At 41.0% G+C, this 13,211-nt stretch overlaps 2 protein-coding genes across 2 annotated transcripts; both read right to left on the minus strand.

Annotated features, from left to right (window-relative positions):
* Positions 1-51: 51 nt before the first annotated feature.
* Positions 52-1,891, minus strand: LOC117764703 (lysophosphatidic acid receptor 6). Its single transcript, XM_034590690.1, is given in 3 exon segments — positions 52-1,020; positions 1,023-1,184; positions 1,749-1,891. Coding segments are annotated over 2 exon segments (960 nt in total). The 5' UTR covers positions 1,147-1,184; positions 1,749-1,891; the 3' UTR covers positions 52-184.
* Positions 1,892-3,976: 2,085 nt separating this feature from the next.
* On the minus strand, positions 3,977-5,570 carry LOC117764939 (lysophosphatidic acid receptor 6-like). Its single transcript, XM_034591112.1, has 2 exons — positions 5,292-5,570; positions 3,977-4,922 (listed from the first exon to the last, which is right to left on the minus strand). The coding sequence occupies exons 1-2, from the start codon at positions 5,465-5,467 to the stop codon at positions 3,977-3,979; spliced, it is 1,122 nt and encodes a 373-aa protein (XP_034447003.1). The 5' UTR covers positions 5,468-5,570.
* Positions 5,571-13,211: the final 7,641 nt, after the last annotated feature.

The raw sequence follows: 13,211 nt of genomic DNA on the forward strand, positions 1-13,211 counted from the left end.
GGACATTGTAGACTCATCTCGAGACACAAGATAAAGAAAATCAGATCCCTGTTTTCGAGCCGTCCCTTTATTTTGACGTAAAATGACAATTTCAATAAACACTTTTATATAAAAGTCTCCAGTTCCATATATAGACAAGGAAGCAGAGTTATATTTACATTATATATCTACAGGTTCAGTTCTTTCAGTCCACTGAAATCGTATAAACACCTCTGCTCCTCTGCACTCGTCCACACAGCCATGTCATCTTCCAGCGCCTCCATTTGCAGTGGCTGGTGGTGACATAGTACAGCACGGGGTCCAGGCACGTGTTGAGGGTGACGAGGGCCATGGTGACCCGCCTGGCGTCGTGGATGCGGTTGGCGGCGGAGCAGCTCTTGATGACATCCATGCGTCGCAGGAGGTGCAGCAGATACACCACGTGGTTGGGCAGGAAGCAGAGCAGCGTGATGGCCAGGATGGTGTAAATGACCCTCACGGCTCTTTGGGCTGTGTTAGTCCTGATCATGGAGATGCGCCTCACAGCCAGCGGGTAACACACCAGGATGATGATGGAGGGCAGCAGGGAGCCGAAGATCAGGCTCAGCAGGCTGTACACCACCAGACGCGTCTCCCACTCGTGCTTGGAGAAGTTCTCGAAACAACTGTGTCTTCCAGATTGGTTGACTTTGGTTTCCAGAGGCCCCCGGAGGACGAAGACCAGCATCGCCACTCCAGCGATGCACCAGAGCGCCACGCTCACGGCCAGAGAGCGCCAGGGCCTCCGCTGCCTCAGGTAGGCATGAGGATGCACCGTGGCCATGTAGCGGTCCACACAGATACAAGTCATGAAACAGATGCTCATGTAGATGTTGGAGAAGAACAGGACCCCAGTGATGCGGCAGGCGACGTCCCCAAACACCCAGTTGTTTCTGTTGAGGTGGTAGTGGATCCTGAAGGGCAGAGTGCAGAGGATGACGATGTCCGCCAGGGCCAGGTTGCTGATGAACACGCTGAAGGCTGTGCGAGGGGTGATCTGAAGGTGAAGACGAAGAGAGCAGCCAGATTTCCAGGTAGACCCACGACTAACGCCAGGATGTAGACAACTGGGAAGAGGTAGTACTGATACTCCTCTGAGGGGAGGCTGCAGCCGTCTGTCGCGTTCATGATGAACGATTGAGGGGGGGGGGGGGTTGTTTGTGTGTCTGTGAAAGAAGTCAAATGAACGTGTAAGTTGGTTTTCATTCACGCTGCTGCCTCGCACACCGTCCTCTGTAACTGTAGCAACACAAACATGTTTCCATTCAGAGTTTTTCCACTTTTAGTTTCACACAACATTGGAAACTAATCTTTTACTCATCGAATCAGTCACATGTCGACATTCCTTAATGTCTAATCCTTGCTTCTAATGCATTTCTCAAGAATCTTAACACATTCATCTGTTTTGTTCAGGTATAAACTATGATGGACATTTTTCACACTGCATACAACACATTGACCTGTATTTGTTACAGAGATTATCCAAAAAGAGTGAAGTGAAAAAACCGGAAGAAAATACTGAACACAAATAAAGGCAACACTTCCTCTAACGGTGTTTGTGAGACCACAGATTTTTTATCTTACTGCTTTTATATTAGATGTTAAACGTCTGTGACTCTCCCCTACATTGCAGGAGCTGCTTCTAAGAAGGTAAACGTGTTGTGAAAACTAAACCCAGACTAAATAGAGCAATAAACAAAGGATTTTGACATAAAAACAAAGTCACTTACCTAGTTGTTGAGAGTCTGATCTCCAAATGTAGAAAGCAACACCTGAGATTGTTGCGCTGCTGCGTTATCACCGTGCAGCTGCTCTCTGCGTTGTGTAGACCATGCAGCACTTTGCTCAGGCTTCTTAATTTCCTGTCAGCGCACCGTGTGACGAAAGGAGCAGGAAACCATAGCATGACATGAGATTCACCGCCCACTGCAGTCTAAAAATAATAAACTGAATTATATGAATGTGTTGCCTTGTTTGGACATTTGTTTGTTATTATGAGTCTGCTTTAGAGAGTGAAGTTTAAATAACAAAAACTTCCCCTCGAAGTTTGACAGCACCACAAACTGCAGCCTCCTAAATGATCTTACAGTTGAATCAACACATCACAACCTTCATGAGGATTTATTAAAGCGCTGTTTATCAGACAGTGTTTGTTAACTTTCATAAACAGTTTATTAGAAATAAAGAGAAGGCACATAAAAGCCGTCCTTATATAAAGTTTGATAGAGAATAAAAGCTGCAGACCTGGACATTTTCAAGCAGAATGCGTGGATTTTTGAGGCCATGTTCACAGTGCATGTTCAAGCATATACCTTCCTTTTCCCAACATTTCCAGCAGGCTACACAATCTGTACGATAATTTCACGATGTGCACAAAGAGGTCACACATGCTTCACATTTTATTTTTTATTCCAGGCCCTTGGTTCCTTGCGATTTCCAGACATAAGAAAAAACTCATTTTTTGTAGTTTTATAACCAGGTCAACCTGTTTCAGGTTCTCGAGAGACCAGGCCCCTGTTCTTTACACTTTCTATGCAGAGTTATTCACGAATATATGTAAAGTTTTATTAAACTTAAGAAGTTTCAACACTAAATTTTGACAATCTTGTTTCGATAACAACAACCACAGTCATATGTAAGAGTAATAATGATATCTTTTGTTATTATTATCATTATAGAAGAATAACTTAACATAACATATCTGTCTATCTATCTATCAAAACAAATAAATAAATAAATTTTCGGACTACTTTTATTCTGAAGGGCTCAGACCGGAAGTCTCTGTGTGTATCTCTGAACATGATGAAGATGAGAAGTTGAAGCGCTTTTATCGTTTCAGACTCATTTTGATGATTATTCTTTATTATAATATATAATTAAACACTAACCGGGTTAAAAACTAAGATTTAAACACTATTTGATCGTATTGACTTAAGTCAAGGTCGAACTAATCTTGTTAGCTACCGGCTAAGCTAGCTAAGCTAACCAGGTGTTGCTAAAGCTAACAGGAAGCTGCTAAACAAAACGTAAACTTTACGTGAGATGTAGTTTATTTAAAGTGGTTTTACGCGTAGTTTGGTTTCGTCATTAACTCGAAGTTATTATTCATATGTGGTGTTCAGGGTCGCAGCAGAGTTTTAATTTGACATGATTCAACGCACTTTGAAGAACAGTACATCAGTGTTCAGTCATAGCAGTAACGTTATATTTAGAACAAGAGTAAATCCTCCGGTACTTCACGTTTTCAATCACCAGGTCTCATCCTGCAGTCACAGTATTGGAACGGAAGGAAATAAAAAAAGTTTTCTACATTTGTTAAAGTTATTTCATCATAAAACAGAGGTCGTACTGTTGATTGACAGGTATCACATGGGCTGCCTCACACCTTCATTAACCACGGGCCCTGAAGGTGACTGGATTTGTCCTGACTGTGCAGCCAGTCCCCCCCACACAGGTGAAGCTGTGGAGTTATTACACTTACACTAGATACTTAATATCAGTAAAACACTGTAGTGAATGGACATTAAAATGACAGATACTAAAATGTTACTGTGCTGCCGCTTTTTATTTAATGAACTTAAAAAGAAATCGGAAAAATACAATAACTTGTTCAAAAGCCTAAATCGTTGCGAGGGTCTATTTCTTCTGTTTTAAGTTTGTAAAATATAAAATAACATTGCTTTAACATGAGAAATGTTGATTATTAACGTCTGCTTGCTGTAGACTCATTACAAGACACAACCGCACAAGATACAGAAAATCAGATCCCTGTTTTCGATCCGTCCCTTTATTTTGATGTAAAATGACAATTTTAATATTTTATATAAAAGTCTCCAGTTCCATATATAGACAAGGAAGCAGAGTTATATTTTAATTATATATCTACAGGTTCAGTTCTTTCAGTCCACTGAAATCGTATAAACACCCTTGCTCCTCTCCACTCGTCCACACAGCCATGTCATCTTCCAGCACTCCATTTGCAGTGGCTGGTGGTGACATAGTACAGCACGGGGTCCAGGCACGTGTTGAGGGTGACGAGGGCCATGGTGACCATCCTGGCGTCAAAGATGAGGTTGGCGGCGGAGCAGCTCTTGATGACATCCATGTGTCGCAGGAGGTGCAGCAGAGACACCACGTGGTTGGGCAGGAAGCAGAGCAGCGTGATGGCCAGGATGGTGTAAATGACCCTCACGGCTCTTTTGGCTGTGTTAGTCCTGATCTTGGAGATGCGCCTCACAGCCAGCGGGTAACACACCAGGATGATCACGGTGGGCAGCAGGGAGCCGAAGATCAGGATCAGCAGGCTGTACACCACCAGACGCGTCTCCCACTCGTGCTTGGATAAGTTGTCGAAACAACTGTGGCTTCCAGATTGGTTGGCTTTGGTTTCCAGAGGCCCCCGGAGGACGAAGACCAGCATCGCCACTCCAGCGACGCACCAGAGCGCCACGCTCACGGCCAGAGAGCACCAGGGCCTCCGCTGCCTCAGGTAGGCATGAGGATGCACCGTGGCCATGTAGCGGTCCACACAGATACAAGTCATGAAACAGATGCTCATGTAGATGTTGGAGTAGAACAGGACCCCAGTGATGCGGCAGGCGACGTCCCCAAACACCCAGTTGTTTCTGTTGAGGTGGTAGTGGATCCTGAAGGGCAGAGTGCAGAGGATGACGATGTCCGCCAGGGCCAGGTTGCTGATGAACACGCTGAAGGCTGTGCGAGGGGTGATCCTGAAGGTGAAGACGAAGAGAGCAGCCAGATTTCCAGGTAGACCCACGACTAACGCCAGGATGTAGACAACTGGGAAGAGGTAGTACTGATACTCCTCTGAGGGGAGGCTGCAGCCGTCTGTCACGTTCATGATGAACGATTGAGGGGGGGGGGGGGGGGGTTTGTTTGTGTGTCTGTGAAAGAAGTCAAATGAACGTGTAAGTTGGTTTTCATTCACGCTGCTGCCTCGCACACCTTCCTCTGTAACTGTAGCAACACAAACATGTTTCCATTCAGAGTTTTTCCGCTTTTACATTGGAAACTAATCTTTTACTCATCGAATCAGTCACAAATAACACAAATAAAGGCAACACTTTCTCTAACGGTGTTTGTGAGACAATAGACATTTTATCTTACTGCTTTTATATTAGATGTTAAACCTCTGTGACTCTCCCCTTCATTGCAGGAGCTGCTTCTAAGAAGGTAAACGTGTTGTGAAAACTAAACCCAGACTAAATAGAGCAATAAACAAAGGATTTTGACATAAAAACAAAGTCACTTACCTAGTTGTTGAGAGTCTGATCTCCAAATGTAGAAAGCAACACCTGAGATTGTTGTGCTGCTGCGTTATCACCGTGCAGCTGCTCTCTGCGTTGTGTAGACCATGCAGCTCTTTGCTCAGGCTTCTTAATTTTCTGTCAGCGCACCGTATGACGAGTGGAGCAGGAAACCATAGCATGACATGAGATTCACCACCCACTGCAGTCTAAAAATAATAAACTGAATTATTATGAATGCGTTGCATTGTTTGGCCATTTGTTTATATTATAATGAGTCTGCTTTAGAGAGTGACGTTTAAATAACAAAAACTTCCCCTCAAAGTTTGACACCTCCACAAACTGCAGCCTCCTAAATGATCTTTAGTTGAATCAACACAACATAACAACCTTCATGAGGATTTACTACAGGGCTGTATTCAGACAGTGTTTGTTAACTTTCATTTTTTATTCCAGGCCCTTGGATCCTTGAGATTTCCAGACGTAAGAAAAAACTAATTTTTTGTAGTTTTATAACCAGGTCAACCTGTTTCAGGTTCTCGAGAGACCAGGCCCCTGTTCTTTACACTTTCTATGCAGAGTTATTCACGAATATATGTAAAGTTTTATTAAACTTCTGAAGTTTCAATACTAAATTTTGACAATCTTGTTTCGATAACAACAACCACAGTCATATGTAATAGTAATAATGATATCTTTTGTTATTATCATTATAGAAGAATAACTTAACATAACATATCTATCTATCTATCTGTCTGTCTGTCTGTCTGTCTGTCTGTCTGTCTATCTATCCATCTATCCAAACAAATAAATAAATACATTTTTGGACTACTTTTATTCTGAAGGGTTCAGACCGGACGTCTCTGTGTGTATCTCTGAACATGATGAAGATGAGCAGTTGAAACGCTTTTATCGTTTCAGACTCATTTTGATGATTATTCTTGATTATAATATATAATTAAACACTAACCGGGTTAAACACTAAGATTTAAACACTATTTGATCGTATTGACTTAATTCAAGGTCGAACTAGTCTTGTTAGCTACCGGCTAAGCTAGCTAAGCTAACAGGAAGCTGCTAAACAAAACGTAAACTTTACGTGAGATGTAGTTTATTTAAAGCGGTTTTACGCGTAGTTTGGTTTGCACGGAAGCGTATTGCATTCACTTGAAAAAAAAAACAACCTCTGTTTATAAACCTATCTAGTATTTTGATGAAGTTACATTTTGCATGGACGTTTCGCATAGAGCTATATTTCCTTTATCGATCAAAATCCCCATAAAATTCATAATATGTACTATACATAATCTTGTCGTGCAGTATTTAGAAAACGTTATTATATTGTTATGCTTTTATATGAAATATCTGAATGCAGTTTTGAGATATTTAAAGAAATTGGAATTTTAAATTTTCATGTGACCATCTTAAATTTGTTCATATTTGTTGATGCAACAAAATGTGCATAGATTCTGCATTTTTCCTACATTTGTACAGAACCAGCAATGGCTACACCCTCAAATACCCCCTCCCACAAGATGATGGTCTGAGGATATTTCTTCAGAGTCGAGGTATTCCTGAGGAGAATATTCAGAAAATGCAGCAGGATCGTGTAAGTCTCAGAACAGGGAGAGGATAATTTCAGCACAGAAATAAACAATTTTGGTTATACTTTAGGTGTATTTTTAAGCCAGTCTCTTACACTTAAGTTAACGATAATGTCTTAATGTGTTGTTTTGTTTCAATTACAGATTGACACCTCAGTAGTTGAAGAAATTGATGATGACACTTTGGCTGCCTACATTCCAGCATATGGTGATTGGATTGCTACAAGGCGGTTCTGTATAGGAAAACAGACAAGAGGTGGAGTCCATTCAAAAAGACTGTCCCTGTTTGAAAAACTAAAAAGAAAAATGTACACAAAAAGCAACAAAGACAGACTTCAAGATGCTGAGGAAGAGCATTCTATGCAACCAACAAGGATGCATCTAAGAAATAATAAAAGGGCCTCAAAGGTGACAAGAAAAATAGAGTTAGGCTGGATAAATGATAAGAGACAGGTGAGAAAACGCAATGGTGGAGGAACCAGACTTCTTGATATTTCCAAGACAGCCACAAAGAAAGACATTCTGTCACATGCTGAGGCTATTTTTCCCAAATGAGAAATCGAGAAATGGAAAGTGGGAGGAGTTTAGTCCCGATATTGTTGACTTTCAGGAAGCATACCTTGATGACAGTATTAGTGTGGGAGAACTCTATGAGACACATAAATTGGGGGTGTTAAGATTTTACCTATTCACAGAGCATCCGACCAATAGAGAAGACATGTTCACAGAAATGGCAGAGGGAGCTGATAAACAGACAGCCGCAGACAAGCAACAGAAAAACACAGCAGAAAATGTTGAGCAGCTGACACAGAAAACACCAGACAGTGAACAGCAAACACACACTGTGGAAGGTGATGGGCAAAGTACCAACAACATGTCAGCGTTTGTCTCTACTGCTGTTGAGATTATTGATCTTACATCTTTGTACAATACATCGGAAGTCATTTTGGCACAAATAAACACTAACACCTACACCTCAACTCCTATTCATTCTGAGACAGTCCCTGCTGCCCCACCAAGTCCTTCTCGTGAACTTTGCATGTGACTGTGAAACTTCACAGAGTGAATCTCTTAGAAGAACTGATTACTCAATTCAAGGATGAAGCCATGATAAGCTACTCTGTGAAATACAGCTTTATTGATGAAATTGGTGCAGATGTGGATGGTGTGTCCAGGGATGTATATATGCTGCCTTCTGGACAGACTTTTTAGACTGTGCAGCAGAGGGTGCAGATGTGAGGGTTCCATCGCTATCCCCAAAATGGCAAGAAGAAGAATGGAGATCTGTTGGTAGAATAATGGTCAAGGGATTGAAGGACCATGGATATTTCCCCTCTCGGCTCGCTCAAGCCTTTACAGCAGCAGTCACATTTGGTGAACATTCTGTCTCACCTGATTTACTGTTTGACTCCCTGATGTTGTATCTTAGTCAGTCTGAGCGTGATCTCTTGTCCACTGCTTTGCAAGAGGCTCTAGTTGGTGATGATGAAGATGAGTTCCTTGATCTTATGGATCGCATTGGGAGTAAGAACAGTACCAACACAAGACAACTTGAAAGCTGTGCTTCTCCAAGTGGCCCACAAGCAAATAATCCAGCAACCGAAATATGCACTGGATAACATCGCAGCAGTCGCAGGACCAACTCTCAGGACGTTCTTCCCCAGTGTGCTGGAAATCCGGAAGATGTATGATGATCTTAAACCAACAACGCGAAAGGTGTTAAAGCTGATCACGGCCTCTCCAGCTACATCAGCAGAGAATCAAAGTTTGCGGTTTTTACATCAGTACATTAGGGGATTGAAATAGGCCTCCGGAGAGTTAAGATTTGTGACTGGGTCTGATGTCATCTGCGTTAAGGAAATTGAAGTCATATTCACCTCGTTGGAAGGGCTGGCACGGCGGCCAATTGCACATACTTGTGGCCCAACTTTGGAGCTGGAACTTTTTGTCCGGTTGTAGCCTTATCAGAGCCGACAGTCAAGATCAAAACAGTGTGATTGTGACACCGAGATAATGTGGGGAAGATGTGGTAATTAGCTCAGGAGCTGTATTATGAGCTCAGGGGGATTTTTTTTTTCATGATTAGCATTTTCTATTTTATCAAGAAAGTCATCACCTCACTTAAACTGTTTGTAACAAATGGTTGATGAACAGTCTGTTCATGCACTTGAAGGACTACTACACCAAAAAACAAATGTGCAAATGTGCAAAATTGTTTACTGCTTTTGTGTACTTTTTTCATCTAAATATACCAGCTCAGTACAGGTTTGTAGACAATGTGAAAGTCTTTAAGTGGTACAAAGGACATCATCCTCTAAACCTTTCTGATGTTGTTAACAGGAAGTCTTTTGTGCATTTTGTTGTGTTAAGGTGTCCAAGGTTTTACACTGAAGTAGAGTTGAATTATTTTGGAAGTGTTGTTATTGAAAAATGTTGATGTTTGAAATGCCTGAACAGGCTGGGCTTTTCCATGTTACTACTTTCAAATTTCTTGAATTATTTAAAAAAGCTTTACATTTATTTTATAGTGGTATTAATGACACTTTACAGAGCATCTGTTGAACCCTGTGATTCTATAAAAAAGCTAGACCTATAAACAAATTGAGCCTTTTACAAAAGTCATTTTTTTCACACATTTTGTTATGTAAATGACTAACAAACATCTATTTCAAATTTACTTTGATTGACGTTGTCTGTTATCAGTTTGAGGAGAATCTTTTTGGAAATGGTTCTCACACAGTTGCATTTTTTACTGAGAAATTATAATTGAATTGGAGCCTCTTGCTCATGTCAGCTGTTATTACTGGCTGTGTTTGTTTGTTAATCTGTTGTAATATACATTAAGGAGTACCTCAAAAGTGTCCTACTTTTTATAAATAAAAAGCACTGGTTTCTCTCTTGTTTTGTACATTTGTGATCAAACTAATTGTGTCTTTACTGCAGATAAGTTTAACTACCCATTGCCACAAATGGTACTTGACTATTTATTGTAAGCATTTATTTGTTCTAAAACTGGTGGACCCTGTCTCACAGAGCAGAATTGCTGACTTTGGATAACTGCAATGGATAAAATCTTGAAAACTTATATTATCCATCAAATTCCTTCACAGAGAATCTTTTAAGTAGACATTTCCCTGTTACTTATTGCTGTGATCAGATGCTACTGCATGTTTTATACACTAGGTGGCAGCAGTTGTTAAATATGAGTAATTAAAGAAGCAGAAAAGATTAGAGTAAGAAAACACTAAGATGCACATATATGTTGCTTAGGGCATCTTGCAATAAAGCTACTTTGGGACATAAACTAAGCCTCATCCTTCGAAACACGAACATAACAGTTATTGTGAAATGTTTATGTGATCAAACACGGGTTAATTCAAAAAGGAAAAAAATGTAGGCATACTTTAATTAGTGTGGAAATTAGGCTTTATTTGTTGATGCTGTCATGGCGGCCACACTGCAAATGAAAACAATATTAGGATGACAGACCACATTTTATTAGGCTACATAGGCAAGATTGGCCTGCTTTTATTTAAACGATAAAAGATAGTTGACTTATCAGCACCAAATAATAGACAATATAGTTCAACACCTAACATCATCTCTACATCACCAAATGCCATGTAATTCTTCGGTGGCAATTGAAATATCTTGATGAGAAAGACTAAAAGTAAGGAATTTCATAAATGCTTAAACAGTGTATAAACACTAAATCACATAGGGGAGAAATTAAACTGTTGCACTTCTCTGTATAACCAGGTTTGTCTGATGCCAAACACCACTGGACTGCGGCCAGAAGTGTGTTTTTTTTTTTAAGGTTGCCGCCCATCCTAAGATATTATAACATGTTTGATTTATGGATGATTATGCAAGAATAACCAAAGTGTGTCAGATCACATTCAGTCATGCTACGTAGTTCCACTATGAGGACAAATTTGACATTTTTCGCAAAGACAAAATGTGAGACGTTTATTTTCAGGACTGCCCCAGTTACCTTGTTGAGATGTATCATTTTTCCATAATGATGAATGAAAAGAGATGATATGAAGCTCAGAGGGGAGATGTCAATTATTTTAGAGTTCATTGCTATTCATTACTTAGAGACAATACATCTGTCAATCATTTAAACTGAAATTCGCAGTCAACATAACATTTTCCACCCATAGAAAAACTGCAAATATAGTGTTGTTTTGCTGAGGATGGGTGCTCACATTCAATCATCTGATCCAGTAGAACAACTTGTGGTTATTAAATATGGGCATATATGTAAGCCCGTAAAAACCTGTAAAGCTCAATGGCTTCCTCTGGAGAGGTGGGTGGATGAAGACTGTTTTCTGCCATGACAAGGCAACAAATGTCAAACACAGTATCATCACAGGGATACGGTCCTCTCTGTAGGCATTCCTCCCTGCATGCCTGTATCTTCTGTTGGGATACCTCTTTAAGGTACTCCCTAGCACCAAATAGTTGGGGTAGGGTGTACATCATCACCGGACGTCCTCCTGGGGACACCGCATTTCTGCATGGGCGAATTCTGTGAGTGTTCCAGAGGTGAACAACATCCTGCAGTTCTCTCAATTGTTAACGTGGCTAACCATCTGCAGTTTTCACAACATTTTCATTGCATATACCCTGAAAAGGGTGCATGTTAATCCTCTTCGAAAATAATTAGTCTCCATATGTGAGGATTTTTGTCCCAAGCCCAACCACAACTGTCTGCAGTGGGGGAATTTTACTACATTTACTCAACTACTGTAGCCTGCTTAAGATACAATTTAGGTTCTTGTACTTTACTTGAGTATTTGCATTTAGGGTATTTTGTGCAACTTTATTCTTTTACTCCCCTACATCTCAGAGGCAAATACTGTCAACTGAATTTGTCTGACAGCCTTGGTTAGTTACTTTTCAGATTCAAAACCATCTGATGGCGAAACTATCTGAAAAGACACCCCTCTCTCACCCCCCAAGCAGAAAAACAACACGGGCGCCCCAGTGGCCGCAGCGCTTCTAGTGGGGAGGGGCAGCGGGACCGTGGTGAGGACGAGACACGGATGATCCGGAACCGAGAGAGAACAGCGCGACGGCGACACAGGATCCCCCCTGTGGTCAGAGGACAACCTCTGTCTCCCAGGCAATGAGAAGCACGCCATATCCCCGAACCCACAGCCATTAGTAGCTGGAAATGTCCAACAGTGTCACGTGGAAAACTCGGTTACTTAAACAACAATCCTTCTAACTCAGCTGAACTCTATTCTTAAACCATAAACACATTATCTCAGTGAACATTAACATTTACTACCAGTCCTTTATAGTATTCTGGGTATTTTATTGGTATTAAATATTTTTTTAAGGACCTCCTGTGGTGCTTCATTTTTTTAACAGTGGAATTCACTTTTGTTGCTGGTAATATAGAAGAAGAACCTCACACACTTGCTTAACATATGACACCATGGACAAAATAATGTATTAAAACTTTGAATTATAGGCTACATTCCAAAAGCAAAAAAAAGTTTTTCTTACCTCTATTACTTCGAGACATGTGAATTGTATCAGACCTTTGTCGAGGAAGTCACCAGAGAAGTGGTCAGACTCTTTTAAATCCTGAAATACGTTCATCCAGAACTGTGCATGTTGCTTCCTTAAAAACCCCACCACTGCTCAATCCGTTGGTTATGATTGCTTGAGCCATACAAAAAGCATCTGTTCGAAAATTCGTCCATATGATCATCTCTCATGAATATTTGCATCTGCTCCACGAAGCAGTTCTCTGTCCCTAGGTCTGATCTAATTCGAGTAGCAGTCCCATTTCTTGATGACACCTCATCAATAAAGTATCCAGCGATTACCTTTGGATCACTACTTGTAGAGTATGCATGTAGCCACACCACCATTCTTGAAAACCCGTCTATTGCACCATTGATGCAGATTCCATATGGTTTGAGTTTATCATATGAATCTATGTGCCATAAAAAGTTCGGACCTGGATTCTGATACAAACGTCGTCGAAGGCGATTCCGGCGTCTCGGTTGCACTCCGTGGGGATCCAGTATTTTCAGCAAATGCCTGATTGTCTCTTGAGTCACCACGTAGCCGGCCTGAATGCATTTCAGATGCATCATCTTGTATCCGTGAAGCATTCCATATTCGTTCAACTGATCCTGTAGGAAAACTGCAACGTCCAGCAGATCGGAATGGTCTTTCCGTCTGAACAACCGCAGACTCCTGAGGTGCCTGCGCAAAGTCGACAAGCTAATACAAACACCATCTATATTACTTAAAGACACAAGTATCTCCCAGTGTCTCAAGCCCAAAACAAAATAAA

Source organism: Hippoglossus hippoglossus, chromosome 7 (assembly GCF_009819705.1).
Source record: "Hippoglossus hippoglossus isolate fHipHip1 chromosome 7, fHipHip1.pri, whole genome shotgun sequence".
NCBI lineage: Eukaryota > Metazoa > Chordata > Actinopteri > Pleuronectiformes > Pleuronectidae > Hippoglossus > Hippoglossus hippoglossus.